At 44.2% G+C, this 22011-nt stretch overlaps 1 protein-coding gene across 11 annotated transcripts in view; it reads left to right on the plus strand.

The window, feature by feature from the left end:
• LPP (LIM domain containing preferred translocation partner in lipoma) overlaps positions 1-22011 on the plus strand; it is a 351697-nt gene that overhangs the window by 180339 nt on the left and 149347 nt on the right. For all 11 annotated transcript variants that reach the window (XM_082320729.1, XM_082320728.1, XM_082320732.1 and 8 more), the window contains one exon: positions 2445-2567. In XM_082320729.1, the coding sequence (XP_082176855.1) occupies positions 2445-2567 (123 nt within the window). The remainder of the gene's footprint in view (positions 1-2444; positions 2568-22011) is intronic.

The following is a 22011-nucleotide window of genomic DNA, read 5'->3' on the forward strand; positions in this document are numbered from 1 at the left end:
GGAATGAGAACCTGGGAATAACATGGCCCAGAAATGCTAAGAAGCAGAAATGAAATCGGCTGATCTTCTCATCTGCCACCATCCCCCCTCTCCAGGGTCAGGGTACCAAACAGGTCATGCGTGGGCTCTGGTTTTATTCCTGGGTCTGCCATTGACTTGATTTATCACCTCAAGTGTTGGGGCCTTGGGTGCCCTTTGCATTCTCCGCCTTTCCAGGCTGGTTTTTGGCTGCTTAGCTTAAAAATTCTCTGACGTGGAGCAATCACAGTTTTTGTGTCTGGGAAGCCTGTGGCTGCCCTGTCGTTACAGGCCAACAACTGGAGGATGGAGAAAAACCAAACAAGAGCCATGAAGTGCACTAATAGTGGAAAGGAAATTGGACTTTTGCAGATTTAAAAATCCAGGTGCCTACAGCTAGCCAGGAGTAACGGTCCGGGGTAATTCCTGTGAAAAGTATTTCTTTTTTTGAACAACAGTTTGGATGGAAAAACTTTGGCTCTATAATAAAAATAAGCAAGAAGAATTGAGTTTGTACATAGTTTCTAACCTGACTCTCAGCCTCTTAAATGACATGTTCTTGCATAAAGCACATGGGAGCTTCCATTTTCTTGTTAGTGAAGCCAAATTTATTATAATCCAGTAAGATTTAATAATCATCAGGAACTAATGAATGCCTTAGCACATATAAGCTTGGCAGATCAGAGCCTGCCTGCTTTGCATAGTCTGTCTCTCTTTGACCAACTGGCCGTTTATGTCTCGGGCTGATGACTGGGGAGTTCTGTAAAACAGGTAATGATCGAGTGCTCCTGAAATGAAATTGAAATAAAAACTATCTGGAGCAGACAGTGAGCCAAAGGGAAAGGCGAATTTTTGGCTTGGAAAATTGAAGTAACTTGGTGAGAGTGAAGGCAAACAGAGCTGCATTGTCTGTGGGGAGGTGCTGGTATGGTCTGAACAGGCTTTACAGTTGAAATTAGGTGAGTTGTTAGGTAATTCTTTAGTATTTTTATTATTGTAGTAGTCAAGCTGCAAGTGAGCTCTTCTGCACTGAGCTCTGTAGTTGCACGTATGCGGAGAGACTTCGTCTGGAGAATTTGCAGATAAGTCAGACATGGAAGGACAGAAGAAAAATATTGACTATGACTCAGGTTGAGAAAAGACTTTCAATGTGTAATATTTCACTTGAGTCAAGAACTTTGGTTTCTGCGCATGCCCTAAATGTGGCTGGCTGTGTTGGGTAAGCTCCTGGTACCTACATCACACCTGATGGGGATCCTTAGCTGGTTTTCTTGAACTTCTCATTCCTGCCAGAGCCTAATTTCCAAAGCACTGAAAATGTTGAGGAGGGAGATGTTTCCTAGCTTGTACCCACCTTCGTGAACTGCCGAGAGATACTGGTGTTGGGTTGGGCTGTACAGCACAGATCTTTCCCAGAGGTTTTGGACTAGGTTGATTTTTCAAAAACAGAAGGTGTGAATGAGTCCTCTTTTAAAATGCTTATTGTAGCAGGGATTACAGTGCAGCCCTTGAACAGTAGCTTGGGGATCACATACTCTCCTGTGGTGCTGAGACCTCGGTTTTACTTTTGGAGGTGGGTGGTGGTGGTGAAAGTTCATGTCTCTTCCTTTCCAAGTGAGCGTCCCTACCAGTCTGGGTACAAGTGGGGCTGGGCTGTTTTGAAAGCAGAGAGAAAGCAAGATGTATTGAATCAGAAAGGGTCCTGGCTGTAGGCTGGTATTTGCTCTGGGCGTGGGCTTTCCTGCGTAATAGCCCTTTTCACAAGGACCTTATTTATGTTATTTTGTGACTGCTTATTGCAACTCATGCCCTTCACCTTGAATCTGCTAGAAATTAATTGAACTTTTTCACGCCTCCTTGAAGGAGCTAATTTTTTAGATGGAAATTGCGAAGAAGTGTTGAATCAGACAGGTACAGCTACCACAGATTGATGTAAAATAGTTATAGGTGCAGGTGGCCGGTCGCTGGCCACTGTGGCTTTCAGCTCTCCTCTGTTTATGCTTCATCTGGGATGGGGATGTGGCAGAAGAGATGCTCTCAGAATGGAGGTGCTCCAAGCCTACTTCAGCCTCGCTGCCCAGCTGGACGTCCTGCTAAAATACATCATCTCTCTCTGCAGGAGCGGGGATTGTCCTGCCTCCTCACCTCGGTAACAGATTGTGCGCCTAATTGCATAATCTTCCAAGTCAGCTTTAGACAATGGGGCCATTGTGGGAAATGCATGAAGAAAAGCCGCAAAGCAGCCTGAATCCTTCTGAGATGGAGGCTTGCTGCTGGTCTGGGAGAGAGCTATAGCATTTCAGTGTGTTTGTCCCTGCAACCTGAGAGTTATTGCTGGGGCATGGTAGCAGCTCCATGAGGACGGTAAGAAACCATGTGCTGGGCCAAGTGGTTTGAATAACTGACACTCTTCTTTCTTCTTTAAGGTGAATCCTGGTGGCAAGACGCTTGAGGAGAGGCGGTCCAGTTTAGATGCAGAAATCGACTCTCTGACCAGCATCCTGGCCGACCTAGAGAGTAGCTCTCCTTACAAACCTCGGACTCAACAGGTCAGTGGCACATTGTGTAAACAGAGAGTGGGAAAGTGGCCAGCATGGACTGCTGGAGTCAATTTGCTAACCGCTTGGTATTTGTTGCGAGAAGGCATGCCAGTTCCTCCTGATAGCATCCAGATGTGGCTGTCAATGGGGAGAAGGGTGCAGCCGCTCTGAAGGGGGCACCGGCTCAAAAGCTGCTGTACCTCTGAGCGAAGGGCCTCTGATCCCGATCGTTAGATTGCTACGGAGGTTGGTAGAAAAATACTTGCAAAAAATGGCATTTCATTCACCTTGACTTTCCACCAACAACAGCTTGCAAATTAAAACCTGCTCAGTTCACAAGTACTTTTATGCTTGTATTTTTTGGTTGTTTTTCTGTTTTGTTGACTCTTATCTGTCACACTGCCAGAAGGATCCAGATATCCACGTCTCAAGTTGTTGTCTTTTGTTTTTGTTGTCTAATCAGTGGCGATGAAGTGGCTTGGATCATAGCTCAGCTCTCAGGGTGGCTGTAGCCCAGCAAGGCAGACTGGAATTCGCACTTACTCTGCTCTGTCTAGACAAGGACTGCAGGGGTGACAGCAGCTCAGCTAATTTTTGTCACTCATCTAGGTAGTGCTTGAGTGGAGCTATTTAAGTTGTGGTAAGATGTCATCTATTTATCAGAGGAAGCAGTGACACCCCAGTGGCACTTTAAAAAGGGCAATTCTTGAGATCTCTAAAATCATCCCAGATGTGTTTGTGCCCGGTTGTGCAGTGCCTTCACTTCCTGACCTCATGACTGGTATAATTTCTAATACGTTTATGGGTCTGTAGGCATGTTTGCAGCTGTATGTATATGTTGTGTTTGTCTTAACCAATGTCAGCCCTAAATAAAACCCCAAAAGTCAAAAGAACCAAAGGGAAGGCTGACTGATGCAGTGCACACCCATTATCCGTATAGGCCATCTCTTTACGTTTGTGGCTTTTTTGGTTCTTTTCATTGTTGTATTTGTTTTAAGTAATTGAGAACCAATACCTTTGGAGCAGAATTAAAGCAGTGATCAGAATTCGTTTAGATTTGCTCTTGTTTAAGTATGTGAACTTAGCAAAAGCAGAGTTAAATCAGATTTATGCACTTTTGAAAGCGTCCATCTGCATGCAGAGGCTCTGATGTGGTGGCCTGTGTGGTTTCCATCCCTTCTGCAGGGACCTTCTGATAAACTCTTCTTTCATTCTAGCAGCATGTACACAGTTATTGCATCAACTTGCAGACTTCTCCTTGAAAAACAGTCTGATTTGGGTCAGTCAGTTAAAAAGAGCAACAACGTAAACCAGATACAATTCAGTCCTTTTCCCAGTGGGTTTTTGTTGTTGTGATAAGAGAGACAAGATTTAACAGTGATCAGTGATAGTGCTCAGGCACTGAGTCGGATAACCTGTGTTCATTTGGTTTGCGTGGACCAAACACATACGGATGCACACTGTTATTGGGAAATGCTTTATAGAGTCAAAACACTGTGAGAGTTAAGTGGAAGAGATTTGAACTCACCATTTTCCTTGGCAATGCCGGTGGTCAGCTCCAGCGTCTTTGTAGAGACATGTAACTTCTGTAACCACTTCACTGAGCATTTGCAGTTTGCTGACAGTACTGCTGACTGTCTCCTGACACTTCTTCCTTTGGGATCTGGCATTCTCTGAATAGATTGGTTCTTCACTTTTGTTTTATAGCGTTAATAAATAAATAAATAAATCACAAGTGGTTCAGTGCAAAGTTCTGCAGATATATTTCAGTTTCTGGAGGATCGGAAGGCATAGCCCAAGTTTGGGGCTTGATCTGACTTCTTAAATTCATTAGCCTCCAAGACAATGTGTGCTGCTCCATGCACATGCTCGTTCCTGTGGCTTTTTGCCCACAGTTCAGGTGGGGGCTCTGAAGACTTGTCCCCTGTACCCAGGAGCGATGGGATGATGCTGCTCCCTTGTCCATTACAATAACTGTGTGAGATCCAGTGGGCAGGAGAAGCTGAATTTCATCTCTGGGACGAAATCCCAACTTTCTTTGTTCAGTTTATCAGACTTTTCAGGATTTATTGGTTAACGTAATGATGTCCCATGAAAAAAAGTACAGCTACAGCAACTTCTAACTATAGCTGTTAGAAAAAGAAAATGCTGGAGTTGAATGTATCATCTGCTGTAATTAAAGAGTACTCAAACAAGTCCTTGAAATTTGGAACTAGAATGTAAAGCTTTGATATTTCCTTTGTTTGATCTGTACTACGTATTAAAACTGGTGAGTCATTTGATGGTCTTATAGTAGGATAATAGATTAGGCTGCAAATTGTGAGGTACTTACTCAGAACATCAGCACGTTTATTGGATTACACCTTAGGTGACCTTCCCAAATTTGTCAGGATAATGGCTGCAGATAAGAAAATAGAGTTACGACTTGTTTTCAGAGAAGACGTTTCAAGTTGTGCTTATGCGGTTAAAGCATTATAGTAATTTTACAGGTATGCCTTGCCCTTGGGGATACTCCTATTCTGGAATAAGAGAAATTTTGTTGTTAGGTTTCTTTTTTATTTTATCTTCAAAACAGTTTTAAAGCAACATAAACCAAAGTGTAAAATAGTCCTCTTCTCACTGGAGTAGGAGTGATAGCGGGATAATGACAAGCAGTTTATTTAACATACCCTATCCATTGGCATAAACTCACACAGAGGGAAGCTCTTTTCATCCTTGGTATGAGTTCAGGATTGGAGTGAGACACGCTGCCCCGGGAGGTGCCTCTAAAGCAGGGGGATTTGTACCCTCCGCAGTAGGTTTGGGAAGTCCATGATACTTGTCAGAATGGGTGGGCCAATGTCAGCCCCGGACAATTCCCCTTGGCCAGCAGACCTGCTGTTGAGGGCATGGATGACTGTGAATCTCTGCACCATCCCTGCATTGCTTACCCGGGCATCATTTTGGTAACATTTTTTGTGTGCCAGGCAGGTGACAAGGACATTGCCATGAGCTAAAAATGACCGCCATTAGTAGAGGGCAGGGAGAGAATTTTGACACCTGTGGTCAGCATCCTCCTCCTTGTACCCAGTGGTCCTGAGTAATTCAAGGGAGCTGAGCTGGAAGGTGAAGGTAAAGGAGTCCTCCAGGTCCTGCTGGCTGCTTCCAATACCTTGTGCAGAGGTGGTAGGATGCTGTTGTCCTGCAGAGCTGTGTTGCCCTGTTCTCTGAAATGATGAGTTTGAAAAGCATTTTCTCAACATAGATCCTTTATGGATCAGAAAAGATCTGTCCTCCCCATAGCAGCAGGTTTGGTGGGAGGAGGTCTTTCTGAGTCTGGTACCCCAGTGTGAGTCAACCCCGATGCTGCTGAACCTCAAAGTGAAACATTCTCTCAGGCTTCATTTCTGGTTAGTTCTTGTCTCTGTCTTGAGGCAGTTGTTGAGAGAGTCCCCTGCAGCAGAGGTTTTCTAGGCATTGATAGTTTACTTCATATTGGCCATCAGCAACATGTGGGTGAGAAGCAGCTTTCTATCACCATCACCTCAGCCCCAGGCTGACACCATGACTTGCAAGTGAAAGTCTCTCTGACTGAGTCACAGAAACAGTCAAAAGTGATTAAAATGCTAGGTTTTTTTCTTTCGAAATTGCATATATCAAAAAGAGCAGAAAATCACAAGACTAAATCATCATCTTTAGCTGCAACACAGCAGCATCTAAGGATGCTTTCTGTCATGTGAGGTGGTGTAGGAGAGACCATATTTCAATAATTCAGCTGGAGCTGGAGTTTTAGAAAGGACCAAATATCACCTAAGCTTGAGAGGTTTGTGAGTGACCTTCACCAGCATGGCCAGTTCCAGCCTTCTGGTGCAGTGAATTGAAATGGAGGAGACCAACATGATCTCAAAATTACCATGACTGCAATGGCATGTTAATAGATGAGCTTGCCTTAGGTATTGTTTGAAGAACTGCAGAAACATTATGAAAAAATCCAATTAATATTTTCCTCCTGTTTGGTAAAGTTTAGAAATGCTAGTGTGATGAGTAAAGTACAGAGCTCCTCTTGTGTAGCTGCGCTGTGTTTTTTGTTTACATATCACACCTTCTGAATTGCAGTAACCCATTGGAAAGTTCAGAGGCAGAGAACCCACTATGCCTTTCATTAGTAAAAGGAGGTTGTATAGACAAGGCATTTAGGTGCATAACTTCCATGGATGGGAGCAGGGACTATTCCTAAATGGGGTGAACCCTGACTAGGGGGCCTGGTGAATGCTGTGGCCATCTGGCTCCTCTGTTAAAGGGTATTTTGCCCAGTTTTTACCTGTTGTGCTTAAATCCTTGCTGAAGAGATGAGTGCAGCAAGGCCTGTAGCAAAAAACCACATGCCAAAATTCAGCCCGTAAAATAAATGTTTGCATTTTTTTCAAAACAAGAAAACTTTGTGATTCTGGAGAGAGGGCTTCCAGCGGAGGCTGTGAAAATGAAATACTGGAAATAGCAGCATACGAAAGCTCAGGATTTTTTGTCCCTGCTGTGAATTATGTATTGAATACTGATTGCTTTGTCCAGAATTGGACACCTACCTTCTGAAACTCTTGAGTTTTATCCTGAATTTCCAACAGATTGTCTGTTTGGCAAAATAGCACTTTGTGGGAGGTGTACCAGGTAGTAAGAGGTACCTGGTTCAAACGTAATTAGCCTTTTTTTAAAAGCAAATACTGGGTGGCCAAAATTTATGGAGTATTTAAATAGCAAAAAAACATGCTTTGATGGTCAAGATCAAATCTACTTGTGTACAGCTCTCAGAGGCAGCTTGATCCAGAGGGGACTGGGCTGGCACTCTGGAGACTTTTTTCATTCCCAGCTACCACCACTGTGCTAAATGACCTTGAATGTAGGATTTCTACTCTGCTTCCTCTCAAAATCTCTTCTGTCCTTGTAGCTTGGCAACCTCTTCAATGTGATTTGCCTCTTACTACCCATGTGCGTGGCATCTAGCAAAATGAAGCCTTGGTCTGGGTTGAAGGCCTTTAGGTGATGTGGTTGTACAAATAATGAAAAAGAAAGAAATCATTTTTTTCATTTAACAGATGGGGAAGGTGAAGGCAGAGTTAGGCGAGGTGTCTAAGGATTCATGCCTACATCCCTGCCTCGGTATCATTGCCCCGAGTACTAGACATCTGCTCCTACCCAACACTGTCAGCCTGAGTGAGTGATATTTTGAAGGATAAGCAGCTCATTCTCAGTGTGAGCTGCAGAACAATAAAAAAGTAAAGAAAATTAAATTAAAAAATCAGTGATACATTTTCATTAAGTTTCAAACATACTGGGAAATAATGTCTTCTAATGACTGGAATTTAAAAGGGATTTAAATGTTTGACAGGGTTGGTTGTTACTCCATCACTTCTTTTGACAGCCAGTTGGGGATAACAAAAGCAGTGAAAAGGCAATGGACATATTTTCTTGCGGAGTGATGGGACAGGATTAAACAGTTTCAGCTGTAGGATGGCAAACCACAAAACAAGGCAAAATGTTGAGTGCTGAAGACTCCTAGGAGCACTCTTCCATGTGCATTTCTAATTTTAGTGCCCCACTTATAGCTGCACCAGGAATGCACGCCTAAGAGTTCCAGTGTTTTATCTTTGTTTACGCGGAGCTGTGTCTCCAACCATGAACAAAGCCTCCTACTCGGCAAAGAGGGACGCATTCCCGCAGCATCGAAAAAAAGCCCTATGATTGCTCTTGGTTTGGGCTGTGGGATTGACATACGGGCTCTGCGAAAAACAGATCGCTGAGTCTGTATTCAAAACAGTCTGTGCAAATTTGCTAGTCCAGGCTCAGAGTCTGATTTCCTTGTTCCTGTTGTTTGCCCAAGCCTGGCTTGTTAGGTTGGTATGCACCAAAAGGATTTTGCAAGCATGGTCCAGAGAGTATTTGCTAGCATCCCAGTTGTTGTCGGGAATGTTTTTCTTTCTTTTAAGAAAGAAAATTTAAGGGTAGAAGCAGATTAAGATTAATTTGGTGGGTTCAGAATTAATTCCCCCCTCACAGAGAGTTTGTGGATCCTGAATTACAGGGCTCAGTGGGATTCAGCTGTTTCAGATGTTCAGAATGGTGCTTAGTCTTTTTCAATGTGATTTGGGCTGAAATCAATGGCTGAGCTTCTGCTGTCTTCAGTTATGGTATTTGGCGTAAATAAAAGTACCCATGCCTCCTTCTGCTGGTCTGAGCACATCTAATCTGTGGGCATCTGCGTAATTGGGCCAAAAAGGTTTCTGAGTCCAGCAGCATGGTGTGGTACCCAGGCAGGGCTTTCCCAGTGGCAGGGTGCTCTCTGTATTTGTTCACTTGAGGTCTGTGCATTTTGGTTTTTGTGGGTTTTTAATCTCGTTGGTTGTGGGACAGAAAGGCTTGTTGGGAGTAAGCCCATCTGCTGAAACTGAGAAGCATCTCCTGTCCATCCTAAGTGTTGATGACCTTTTAGTAGGACCATCCAGCTACTCCAGAGCTACATGCGCTACGCAACGCTTTTCATGAAGGCAGCGAGTTGCTGCCATTTCCCCACTGACTTGGATGGCATGTGTGGACCCAGAGGGATGACGGAGTCTCATAGAGGTGTGCCCAAGCTGGTGTCGAGCTGGTGAGCTCTGACGCTTGTAGCAGCACCGGAGGGCTTGTGCAGGCTCACTGCAGGGCTGCTGGTGAGGGCTGTTCTCAGCGGGCTGTGAGATTTTTGCTGTAGTCATGGACATCAGGAATTGCACGGACTGTTTTAAAGATGGGGTTGCCTCTGAGAGCTGCGCTCCCACTTCTGGTTGCAGCACGCTGGCTTTGTGCTGTTTAGAAAATCTGGGTGGATTACTTAAAGTAGAAAAGGAAGCGTCCCATCTGGAGCAATTTCAGTGGGTTCCTCCCAGCACTTGAGAAGCAAAACCTCTATGTCCAGGAAACTCTCCTCCTGCGGGTCCCCTCCAGTGACATTCACACCCTACGTGGGTGGTGTTTGAGATGGTCCCAAGGTTGAAGCTTTCTAGGAGCACTGCTGCAGGCGTGCTGGCTGCGAGTGGGGCACGTCTGTCATGCTGTCCCCCACACGCCTGTGGGCAGAGGAGCGTGCACAGGGCAGGGATGTTCAGCCGCGTACGTGTGAGTTGAGAGGCGTAGCCAACAGAGGATTTCATGTATGTTTGGATTTGGCCTCTCTCTCTACAAGAAGGGGAAACCTTCCTGTGCTCATCAGCTCCAGCCGGCGCATGCAGCAAACTGACGCTGCTCTGATTAGCAGATGCTCGAATCGGTTGCATCTGCTGGTATGTATTAAACCTTAATCCTTTTGGTAAGAGCACGTCCGTGAAGATTTTTAAAGAAAGTTTTCTGAGATCCCAGATTATCAGCTCGTCACAGATGAACAGGATAAGAGTGACCTTTGCAGGGTATTATTTCTTCCTCTTGTACTATCATCAGAGTGAAAATAAAGCAGCTCTACTGCTGTTTCTTTTTTCTAATATATAATCAAGTTCACAGAAATCTCTGTAAGGTTTACTTTTCCCTTTTCCCCTTTCTCTATTTTGCATCCATTTGGGTTTTCTGCCTACGTGCTTGGCTACAGCTTTAGATGACGACTAGTGTTGGATATATTGGACTTTAAAATCTGTGCAGGCATCTCAAATTTGTGTATGGTTAAAGATAAACATTTACTTTGGGAACAGTGATAAAAAGCAAATAGTACCTCATAATTTGGTCTTTTTTTCCTTCTGCATTTGTGATTATTTTGTTGTGAGCGGTTGAGAGCTGGGCTCTTACTCTCTAAAGTTGTTCAAGGCCTTCTACCTATTGTTACAGTTTGTTTTCTGTCTTTTTCCCCGCAATGGGACCAAGCTGCTGTATACACCTCAGGAAGCCTGTCATCATTTCCCCATCCTCAGTTTTTGGCACTCCCTGTGGTTTGGCACTCATCTCAAAGGGACCTGGCGCGCTTCACAAGCTGTCCGTGTGTCCAGCCAGCAAAGAGCAGCCGCCTCTGGGACAGGGACCTGCATTTCGTTGGGACGCAGTCTCTGCTTGCATCCTTGCACGGGTGGATGCATCTGAGTGCTTCAGCGGCATTCGATTTACCACCACGACAGCAGCCCTGTGAAATACGGAAGTATGCTTGCTATTTCACGGGCGAGGGAGGAACCGAGGCACTGGGAAATTAGATGACTTGGTTTGTGCATGGGTCACCAGAGGAGCTGAAGCCAGACCATGGGCACCCCGCCACCCCATCACTAATTTATCCTCCTCTCGTAGCACATGCGAGTGGACGGGCAGAGCATACATGGGAACGTTCCCTATCAATAGGCTTTGGAGGGATCTGAGGTGTGGGGAAATGCGTCCGCCTTTGTCCTGGAGTGTGTGAACCAGGCAGGGGCGATAAAAAAATCTTAGGTTTCTTCTGTGGGAGGGTGCTTCTTGATGCTCAACTGCAGTTTTGTGATATACAGGCAATAGACTTTTTGACGCGCTGTCTTGCAACCAAACCCTGAAAGATTCAAACCCCCAGATCTAGAAAGTTGCGATGTCCTGGACCTATATCATCACTCTCTGATCTCACCAGCACTTTAAAAGTGGGAATTTGTTCTCCCAACCTGCATATGACTGGAAGGAAGTGTATGAAGTTGAATGTAGTCCTATGTCACAAATTGTTGATGTCCCCACGCATGCAGCAGCCACTCTCCTGCTCACTGCTTGCCAAAGGAATAGCTGGCACATTTTGAAATGAAAGTGTAGTTGATGAGTTCTTCCCACCCGGCACCTATCGGTGTCCAGCAGTTGGCTCCTCCCCACATATCAGTGGCCACTTTTAAGTGGGTCTAAGAGAGGAGTACATGCATGCAAAACTCAGTGGCTGGGGAGGAGGGACTTGGACCCGTGTTTCTCAGGGAGCGGCAGCGTGGTGCTGGCTGTCCTCGCTGTGGCCCGTGGGCTGGCCCATCCGCACACATGCACAGCAAGCTCCGAGCCTGCTGACTGTCTTGCAGGTAACCTGAACTTTTGCTCTTCCAGACTGCGCTTTAACCAGGATCTCTGACCTGAAACATGGATTGTTGACTGACATACACAGATAAATGCCAAGGCTAATACTAGGGGGGAAGGGAAGCAGGAGGAGGGTGGTCAGGAGAGGTAACGGAGGAGAACAGGAAGGGTCAGAGTCTACTCAAGATGCAAGACACAAGTCCATAGGAAATTAGGCTTCCTTTGCTCTGCTCTTTATGGTTTCTGTTCCTTTTGTCTTGACTATTTCTCTTATGCACACACTAGGAACCAGCTGCGTTTCCCTTGCTGTTAGGGAAAGGAAATAGTTCAGAGCCAAGGGAACAGCACAGCAGCTTAAAGAAACACCTGCATGGCAATGCATCACTTAGGACTTTGCTCCCACTGTGGCCTGTGCTGGACGTCTTCCCCACGCCATTTCCACCAAAGTGGGAGTGATGACTTTGTGATTTGTGCATTACACTCACAGCAAGGAGAGCCTTGCCTTGATATGTCTTCGAATTGCCTCGCATCTATCCAGAGACCATTGAAGGGCAGGTGTAGATCCTGCTGACGTGACCTACTGTTGAGTTGCACTCTATAAAAGAGGCGGGCAGCTCACTTCTGCGGTTGCAGTTTCTAAATACATTTGAGAGGTGAAGGCTAAAACACATTAGGGAGCCCTCGCATTTAAAGTACGGGCCTTCACAAGTTTGTCTTGATTACTTACTGGTGCCTGTTTGTGTGAGCACTTGCAGCTTTTCATGCGTTTATCCTTGTAATGCCCTGAGGAAGGAGAGGTTTGATTCTTCTCTCTTCTGCAAATGGAGAGATGAGGCACAGAGAGACCATGCAGCTTGTTGTAAAACAGAGCTTTGGACACACATGGGTGACATTCTGGGATGGTGGTGTCATTCACTGGTCCATCCTGCCTTTCATGGTCTGTTTTTTACAAGGGTCTGTCCTACCAGTGAGAGAGGACCCCTCCCTAGAGTCCTTGCTGGTCCAAAGGCAGAGCCGATCTGTTCCCAGCCTCATTTCAGGTAGGGCTGCCTGGAACAATCTAGAGCCCTGCTGAAAAGTGAGAGCTGGCCATGCATTTTCTACATTAGACCCTGCTACCAGAGCATAAATAAACATGATACGTTTATAGCCTGAACATATCTCAGGATTGTTGCAAGATGTTCCTAGTTCAAAACCGTTACCATTAAAGTAAGAGGCAGATGCATCTGTGGACGGTTTAAGGGGCTGTGTCTATATTTTCTCTTATTGATTGCCTTTTGCCTTCCTGTCTGGAACCTTTTGAGAGATGACTGCGGTGCTGAGATGCATTGTCTCTTTCTGTATATTAAAGCTGCCTAGGCTAAAAAAAGCCCCAACCCACACCCAGCCCGTATCTGAAAGCTATGAATTGATAGATCCTTGCTATAGCTCTTCAAATAACTGTAAATTACTCCAGGCTGTTACAGTTTCATTGTAAGGAAGTTCCTTCTTGACTCAGACTTCTTTGCATCACAGTAAAATGCAATTAGGTGACGTACATATTGTGGCTTGGAAGCACTTACAATTTTCTCAGCCTTATGTTGTCAACTTTTGCTCAATAGCAGGCTTGTGGACTGTGTCACTGTGCCTGTGTTAGCATATATTATCACCATATGGTGTTTCAATAGTGAATAGGAAACTTCTGTGAGTATGTAAAAGAGGATGAAATGGAAAAAAAAAATATTACAGCAAGATAAACCTAACATGCTGCTTCACAGCTGAAAGTGAGTGCTCTAACTAGCTGCTGTTTCTGTGGGCAATCAATAATGTGTTGGTCCAATGAGTATTGCTGTCTTCTCCCACAGATTTAAAAACAAAAAAGAACACCAAACAAAAAATGGACCTGACCAGAAAAATGAGATTTTGATGCAGTTGTTATAAATATTTCTGCCAATGTTTGCAGCCTGAGACTGATTCCTCCTTTCCCAAACAAAATATTCAAAGTCTTACAATGAATTCTTTGCTCGGAAGGAAGTAGTTTCATGTGCATAAATACAGCGAGAGCAAGGGCAGGTTGCACAGTTCTATGGCATTATACAGGTAAAGACAGATAGGATTGTTGCAATCATCTCATCTGGTTGTTAGCATAGCCCAGGTCAGAGACCTTGCTAGCTTGTCAGAAGTAGCACTGTTCTTTATCTTTGGGTTGATGAGAGACTGGGTATGTTACCCCCTCTGGAGTGATTTGTAAGAAGTCGATGAGAGCCCGTTGCTGTCCTGAAAAGCTCAGAGCCATGAAGAATTGCCATCTTGCATACCAGCAATCACTCCAGTTGTCTTGGGGGCTCAGGCAATTTTGATTCCCTCTTCCAAAACCATTAACTCATGATCCAAGGAGAATTCAAGAAAGATGGGAGGCACAGTTCTGTTTCTATCTGCCAGAAACCTGGGATGCACATGCAGTTTCAAGCTGTGATGATCAAGAGAGGAAGAGAAGGTGTCGAAGTTGATTACTGTGCTGGTTTGCAGAAAGACTAACTGTGCATTACATGAGATATCTGTGCAGTTAAGACCATTTTGGAGTCTTAAAAAGTGATGGATAAGCCACTGTTGTTCAGCTGGGATTTTTTGAGCACTGTATAGTTCATCAGGGAGATAGTACAGATATTGTATTGAACTCTATTTAATCTTTTTCTGGAAACATTTTGACTGGAGTCTGCATCAGCAGCTAATGTCCAAAGTGCAAGACAGGGGATCTGGCTGTGGAGCAGGGTGGCCACGAAGGTCATGGTGTTTTAAGAGGCCCCAGTGACAGAGAGCTGCTACTGTGCTCAAGACAGCACTCTCCACTTTGCATGAAAAGCCAGGGAGATACCATGCAGAGGATGCAATCATTAAGTGCTTCTTTAGGGTAAATGTAGATCACTGTTAGGTTTTGGAGGTATCTGGAAGAGCCAGCCCCCTAAACCAGGGCTGTATAACACTGCAAATCAACAGGCTTTTTAGCTTTTTGGCAAGACTCGCCTTTGACAAGACTCAGCTTTGACACTGTTGAGTAATGTGGTCATTTCTAACTAATGGCAATAAAACTTTAGAGAACACCTGCTGTTTCTATATTGAACATATGTGTGCGTGCTCATGTAAAATCACAAATGCATGCAGGTCTAGAGAATACAATTTATATTTGGCATCTTTCCTACAAATTGTATTTTATAAAACCTTAAAGTCTTCCTGTAAATAAAATCGTTTCAGAATTGAGCTCACTAACGTAGAGAAGGAGATGAGGTAAGGTACAAAGGCAAAGGAGGAAAAAGGGGGGGTTTTTTGTTTGTTTTGTGGGCTTTTTAAAGGCAAAACAACCATTTGACGAATTCGATCATTTGCTGAGTGTACTCAGTGATTTCTCAGGAGGATACGTGGACAATCTCAGGAGACTGTCTGCATAGGAACTGTATGGAGCCAAAACCGAAATGATGGGCTGATCGCTTAGAGAGTATAAATGGAGGGAACATATGAGGATCTCTGGCTCTTTCACTTATGAGCCAGTGCTGGATTATCCCCTATAATCAGTGCTTTCCCCAGCCCAGTTTCAAATAAATTAAATGTAAATATCTCATTGCTTTCTTTGGGTGATTCTTCCAGACTGAAACATATACAGCTGCTAAGAGCTATTTGACTTCAGCATTTCCTTGCTTAATTTAATCTCCTTGTTCTGAGTGATGCTTCATATATGTGCCCATGCATGTGCACTCCTACCATGTGCATGCATTCACTGCCCATACCACGTCTATACCTACAGAGTACAAGGTGGCTGAAATTCCCCAGTACAAGCTGTAATAAAAGGACTGACAGACTGGGTCTGTAATATGCCTTACCTGACAATTAAGCAAACTTATTACCATGTCAGCCTGCCAGATGGATCATCTACTCATGATGTAATGTGTATTGCTTCTGAATGTATTGGAGTGCAGTTTCCTATTTTATGTTTGTTGAGCTGAGAAACAGAGAGGGAAGAGGCAGTTTTATTTGAACTAAACCCACTCATTTCAAGTGTGTTTAATGATAGCAATATGTGACAGATAAAATCCTAGGCCCTGGTCCATGTTTATTTTAATTTCAAGCAATGGGGAAAGATGGAAGAGAGAAAATTATAGGCTAAAAATGTCTCTTGTTGTAAAACAGCAGCTTGAGCCCTGAAGGGGCTTTCCTTGCTGCACTCTGCAGGGCTCTGATATGTCGGTCAGAGCTTTGCCAGGTAGGAATTTGGGTCTTGGGCCCTGAGAAAGGTCAGGTTGGACTGTTTGGCATCAGCTTTTCTAATTGTTTCCTCTAAGCTTGCTAAAGATAGTAAGGCTATACTGAAAGAGGGAGGAGGAAAGAAATACTCAGTCTGAAGCATGTATCACTAATGTGGACTTTCTTTTAACGTAATCCCACCCTGAACCTGAGAAGGAGGTGAGTTCTTCTCAGACCTGTGTTGTAGATGTGTCCCTGAGACTCCAAGACCTCTCACCTGCTGTTGTGTAACCTTGGCTGAACCATCTTGTGTCTCTGGGCTGCACTTCTCCTTCTCTTAAATAGGAATAAACCCATTTCTTTGCCCGCCTGCTCGGTGTAAGGTGTTTGGGTGAGTGTTTAGTACCTGGTGCAGCGAGGATGCGTAGGTAATGTTGTGCTGTTTGTGACCTGTAGTAGTTGCCTGTGGACCTCTGGGGCTTTCTTCTCTTCACTCTTCTGTGACTGCAGCATGGGTGGATTGGGATAAATTGTCTCTCTTCAAGGCTTATGTTGAGCACAACCTTGCAAATTTGTGCAGCTGTTTCACTTTTCTGTGTGGCTAAACTGGCACAGCCAACACCAAAGCCGGTGTCTGTCTTTGAAATACTTACCAAGGTGCTGTTCTCCATTTTCAAGCTGTTCTCTGCTTGAACAGCTTAAGAACTCCCTATACATACAAACCAGATCCCTCAATCTGCTAATACACCTCTGAGGAGCTGTAAGCTGACGACTCAAGGAAACGTGAAGGAAATCCTCTTGTTCTGCAAAGATGCTTGAACTGGCTTCCCAAGTGGAATGCTGTGCCCAACAGCTGGGAAGTTTTCCTGCACAGAAGTGCAGTACAGTATAAGGGAGGCAGTGAAGCTTTGTGCTTAGGAGTGCCATCTCCCTTGGAGATGCATTATGTGTGGACGTACCAGTGCATCCAGCCCTAGCTCCATCATATGCTGTTGACTGGCCCTCCATTAATTCAACTTCTCACATGCAGAAGAGACTGCAGTTTCACTCTGTTGAAAGACTATCCCCTGGGGAATTTTTAATATCTTATTTACCTGCCAAGTTTTCTTGAGCATCTTAAATGCTTAAATGCTGGCTGTTGTGAAGATCCAGCTTCAGCTCTGGCTTGGCTTATTTGATGAAAGCATTGGTATCCTGCTTCCTGGACTTGGATAAATGCTTTTGTAACGCTGTAGGGCCTTGTAGTCTGCAACTGAGCTTGGAGGGAAGTCACATCTTGAGTGCACTCAAGTCAAGTATGTTTTGTTCCATTTCCTATCATTATAGTGTTGGTCTACTGCTGTTTTTTTTTGTTTTGTTTTTTTGTTTTTTTTTTTTTTTTTAAGACAGAAGTAGCACAAATATGGTTTCCAGAAAAAGAACCTGCCTGGATCAGAAATTGGAATTTAAGCCTTGGCTTTTTAGTATCTTTCTGTCAAGTGTCAGTGTATATAGGCCTGAAATTAAGAACCTAAGATTGTCCATCCTGCATCAGATGAATGGTCACTCCAGCTCAGTGTCCTTCCCAGTAAATACCAAAGGAAGAAGACAAGAGTAGTGCAACTTCATAGCAATACTGCCCCAGAATATTCCCCTTTATCTAAGAATTTGCTGTTCACAGAGATTGGCTTGATAAAATTGATGTCTTCCATAATAGTCAGGGATTTTTCCTCCATCAGATCATCCAGTTGCTTTATGAACTCATGTAAATCTCTGGAATTTAAAGCATTCCATGGCAAAGGAGTCCCATGGAGGTGGGGCAGACCCACCTTCTTCTTTATGTTCTCCATTTGCCTCCCACTAGGGTGGTTTCATGTTGCTTCTTTCTAGCACTGGAAGAGACAGAACAATCATTCCTCCTGTTTGTACCACTCAGAGTTTTAGCTGTCCCTTTTCAAGGCTGAAGGTTCCTGGTATGCTTAGTTTTTTCAGAAGAATTTGAAAAATTTAAGTGCAGTATCCATTTGTTTCTGCTCAGGTATTACTGTCTAACTGCAAACTGGTGAGTTTGAATGCCAAAAAAATGGAAGTGGCTCCTGGACCTGTGTTATTCCCTTTGTTATTTGCTATTGACTTACTCTGAAGCAATGGATTAACTGTGGATTTTGTATGTTAGAGGTGAAGCCTGTGATTCAGCTGTGGGACTTTCTTTTCAGAGTAACTTCCCTAGTGCCCTGTTTTTTCATTTTTTTTTTTTCCAGTCATTGCAGGATTAAACAATTTGACTAGATTTTGACCTCTGTGTCAAGGTTTTTGCATGATAGTTTCCGAAGATGGTATCCGTGGGCACTTTGATGCTCGCAATTACAAAGTGATAGGAGAGATATAAGATGAGTGATCTGGGAGAGGTCTGATGCAGCCATGGTACTTTGGAACCAAATGGGATCTGCTGTTTTCCCTTTCCTCCCAGATCTCTGACATATCCCCCGTATTTCCAGTAAGATTTTGAACCGTTCTAGCATTAAGTTTCCCATCTGTAAACCAGAGATTGTAATAATCACATATCCCACCTGGCTGTCTGACTTTAGAAAGGTTTTTCAGATCTTCAGCTGAAAATTCTTCTGCAAGCACAAAATCTTATGGTTTTGCCAGCTTATGTAAAAAATTGTCTCTTACAGTGAAAAATGAGTATATCAAATACTTTTATTTTCTATACGGGAATTCAGCATCAGACTCTTCCAAATGTGTTAGCTAATGTTTCGCATTGTAGATTGTATGCTGTTAATTTAATTTCAAGTTCTATGCAGAGAAGAAAATGTTGAGTGTACTTTAGTGATTTATATTATGATTTGATCAGTTTGTTAGTAGTCTGGCAGATCTTGACTTTCAGAAACATCTAAGAGCTCAATACATTAGAGATGAATAAGATATGTACGCGAACATGTGTGCTTTCATTGCTAAAGCTAAATTAAAACTTGAGCCCTTTTGGGCTGAAATAACTAGCACTTCTCCAGCTCTTTTTCTGTCTTCTGAAACTCCTCTGTGCAACCAGTATGAATCTAATGTGCTCTGCATTATTTTGCTGCTTTAACATGGGGACCTGTAGAGACAGTGAAAGCTCTGTATGGAAAGTATTGTGAAGTGAGGGAGGGAGCCCAACAAAGCTAATTATACAGACACTCCCACTCTATTACCCTTTAGAGAAATTGAGCCTAACATTCTGCTCTTAAGCTCGTTAAACTATTCTTTTTGGGTGCAAGGATCTTATTGAGAGAATGAAATAGCTACACTGTGTAATCAGAATGGGAATTGGAGCAGATCATTATATTTACTCATTTGATTAGCCATAAAATAGCTACTGAAGTCCCCATTTTAAATCTGCTTAGCAATTGTGCAGCAGGGCAAACTGTGTGTTTTAATTACAAAAGAAAAGAGATTGCGGTATTTTTTTAATAAGTAATAAATATATAAACACATGCACATTGTGATCCTGTTTATGTAAATAACCTCTTCCCTGTGGGTGTTCTTGCCTTCTAATTGTTCAGGGTCTGCCTGCTTCCAGCTGCAAAGAAAAGGGGAATGAAAGGTTCTGCACATCTACTTTGGAAAGCGCAATGTCTGGGACTTAAAATCCAGCTGAAGAGATTTAGATTAGCCATTAGGGTAAAACTGCTATAGGAGGGATAGGTAACCCCAGAAAAAGATGGCATGGAGAAACGGTAGGTCCTCGATTACTGGCGGAGCTTCAGGTCAGGTTGTGCAAACATCTGTCAGGAACAGTTTAGCCAGGGTCAGTCCTACCTTATGGGAGAGGACTGAGCTGAGCAACCTCCTGAGGTCCTTTTCAGCCTGTGAGATTTGCTTAAGAAAAGTGAGGCCATACTACATCATCAGGGTTTGCCTTTGACCAGTTCCCATTCCCTGAGGGAGCTGAAGTCTCAGGTGCGCTCAGCCAGGGGCAGTCGTGGCCTCCCCTGGCAGATCTGCAAGTCCCTGGCTGCTCTGCAGTCATTGACCGCCTTTGTGCACAGCAAACAGCTGGGGATGCCCTGCTTTCTCTCTAAGAATGATTCAGTGCCCTGCCACTGATCTGTCCATAAAGGCTTGGAAATGAGCCATTACCGAAGGTTTCGTATTCTGGCTTCCGTTGCAATCCGAGGGACTTGCAAAGCAGAGCAGATGTTCCAAAGCTCGTGAGCTCTGTAGCCAGTGGTTTCGCTGTTCAAGATGGTCACTGTCTTAATGTTTCTTAAGTATATGATATGCCTTTAGGAAGCTGAACAGCTGCAAAAATATTTCAGCTTTTTATTTATTTATTTGGTTTTGAGACAACCTGAAACAGTGAAATAAGCTTGGTTACAGAGAGCAGACCTGTTTTTTAAAGGCATTAGACTATATGTGGAGTGATGACAGTTGGCAAGCCTGTGTTGTGCTGCTCTACCTTTGTGGGTCACTGAAAAAGTCATGTTAATAATGAAAATAACAAAATCATTCTTGTGATGTTGACTGTGGATGACAAGGCCTTTGGGCAGCAGGAAGGGGCACAGCAGTACTTTAGCATTACAGTTGTAAGGGGTGAAATAAGTACTTGGCCTGGTGACTCTTTTTTTCATGGACAAATTCTCCAGTATTTCCTTTTTCATCATTGATTTAACTGGTGCCCAGGGTTAGGACCCACTTGCAAAAGGCCAGAAAACCTACTGTGTTGAGAAGTCATCTCTAGAGTGGCTCAGAGCAATCTCTCCCAGATGCTGTAGGGACCTAAAAGAAGCCGCCTCAGGGAAAGAAATGCCAGTGCTGGCTGTTCTGCATCTGCCGAGGAAGACACTGGTACCTGGAGTTGTTACTCTGGCATCACTCCACAGCACTAAATTGAATAAGCAGGACATTGGGCAGGCAAAAAAACCCCAAAAGAGCCATTCTTAGGCCCAGCATACCTAATATAACTTCATGGCCAAGAGAACAAGCCCCTAACTATAAAGAGGTTAGAAGTGTTCTGTAAATTTTAATTAACACCTAATTCTCTTTTTAATGTGGCTGGGACACCTGCAGCTGGATGGGGCACTTCTGCATTGCCCTGCATTGCTGTAACTACCTCAGGGCCCGCCTGGCTGGCAGGAGGAGCATGGTCTAAGGGGAAAAAGGGAGGCTACATCGTTCAGTTTTCACTTGATTGTGGCAGCGAAGCCATTTAAGGGCTTTCCTTGAAGTGCTGCACACCTGTAGCTCCCATTGAAACTAATGGAACACTCGACACCGATGCCAATTCTTCTTTTCTTTCCATCCATCAGTCTTTGCTCAGATCCTTTCTGTGCCACAAGGATGGGGAGAGGCCCAGGGTCCAGTCTCACAAGTGCGGTATATGCAGAATAACTGGCCGAGTGACCATCCTGGAGGAGCATTTCTGATATTGCATCCCTCCTCTTTGATGTGTGCCTTTCCCAAGTGAGCAGCTGCTTTGCACCCAGGGAAGCAGGGTTTGTGTTTAGAGCACGTCTGCGAATTGCGATTGTTGGACTGGATCAAGCTGTCGCAGTGTCACTTAAATGTTACAATCTCTCAAGCTGTCACGATGACTTTTAAATTGAAGCAAAGGTGATGGCTTCCTTTTCACATCAACAGTCGCTCCATTTCCAGAGCTGTGTGTTCCGGCGCTCTGCTGTCTGCCTTTTGGTTTGAGGATTTTTATCCCCCCGACCTCCTTTCCTGGGGCTACTCGTGGCTCACCTGCCTGGCTGCCGTGAGGGCATGGTTAGATGAGGACACACAACTCCGTGCTTTCAGCCAGTCAGGTGTTTCCAGCCAAGAGCGTAACTTCTCATAGTAATTTGGTGTCATTTGCATAGGATTCTCTTCCTTCCAGGGAAAAGTGTACTCCTGTAATCTGATTTAAAAGGGCTCCTAAAGGAACTATTTAACTGTTTCTCCAGAAGTATGTAATAAATTTCCCGGGAGGACTGGTGCTCTTCTGTGTGGTGGAGGAGTGAGAAAGTATTTAGTGAGATTTCCCAAGAGATGAGCCTGAATGCGTCTGTTCTGTAGACAAATCTGCTATTATTGCAGGGACATGCAACAGTGCACAGAAGCAGCTTTGGCTTTGCCGGTGTTCTGCCACTTCAGAAAGGGCTTTCTCTTCTGGAAGAGCAGATCTCACTAGTGCTTGTTTTGGGTCCAGACGCTTGGGTACCTCTGCTTGGTGAAAAAGTGCTGGGTTGGCTTGCTGAGATGGTCTCCCATAGGTGGAAAGAGCTGCCCTCATGCAATC

This window comes from Platalea leucorodia, assembly GCF_965183815.1.
Source record: "Platalea leucorodia genome assembly, chromosome: 8".
In the NCBI taxonomy this organism is placed as follows: domain Eukaryota; kingdom Metazoa; phylum Chordata; class Aves; order Pelecaniformes; family Threskiornithidae; genus Platalea; species Platalea leucorodia.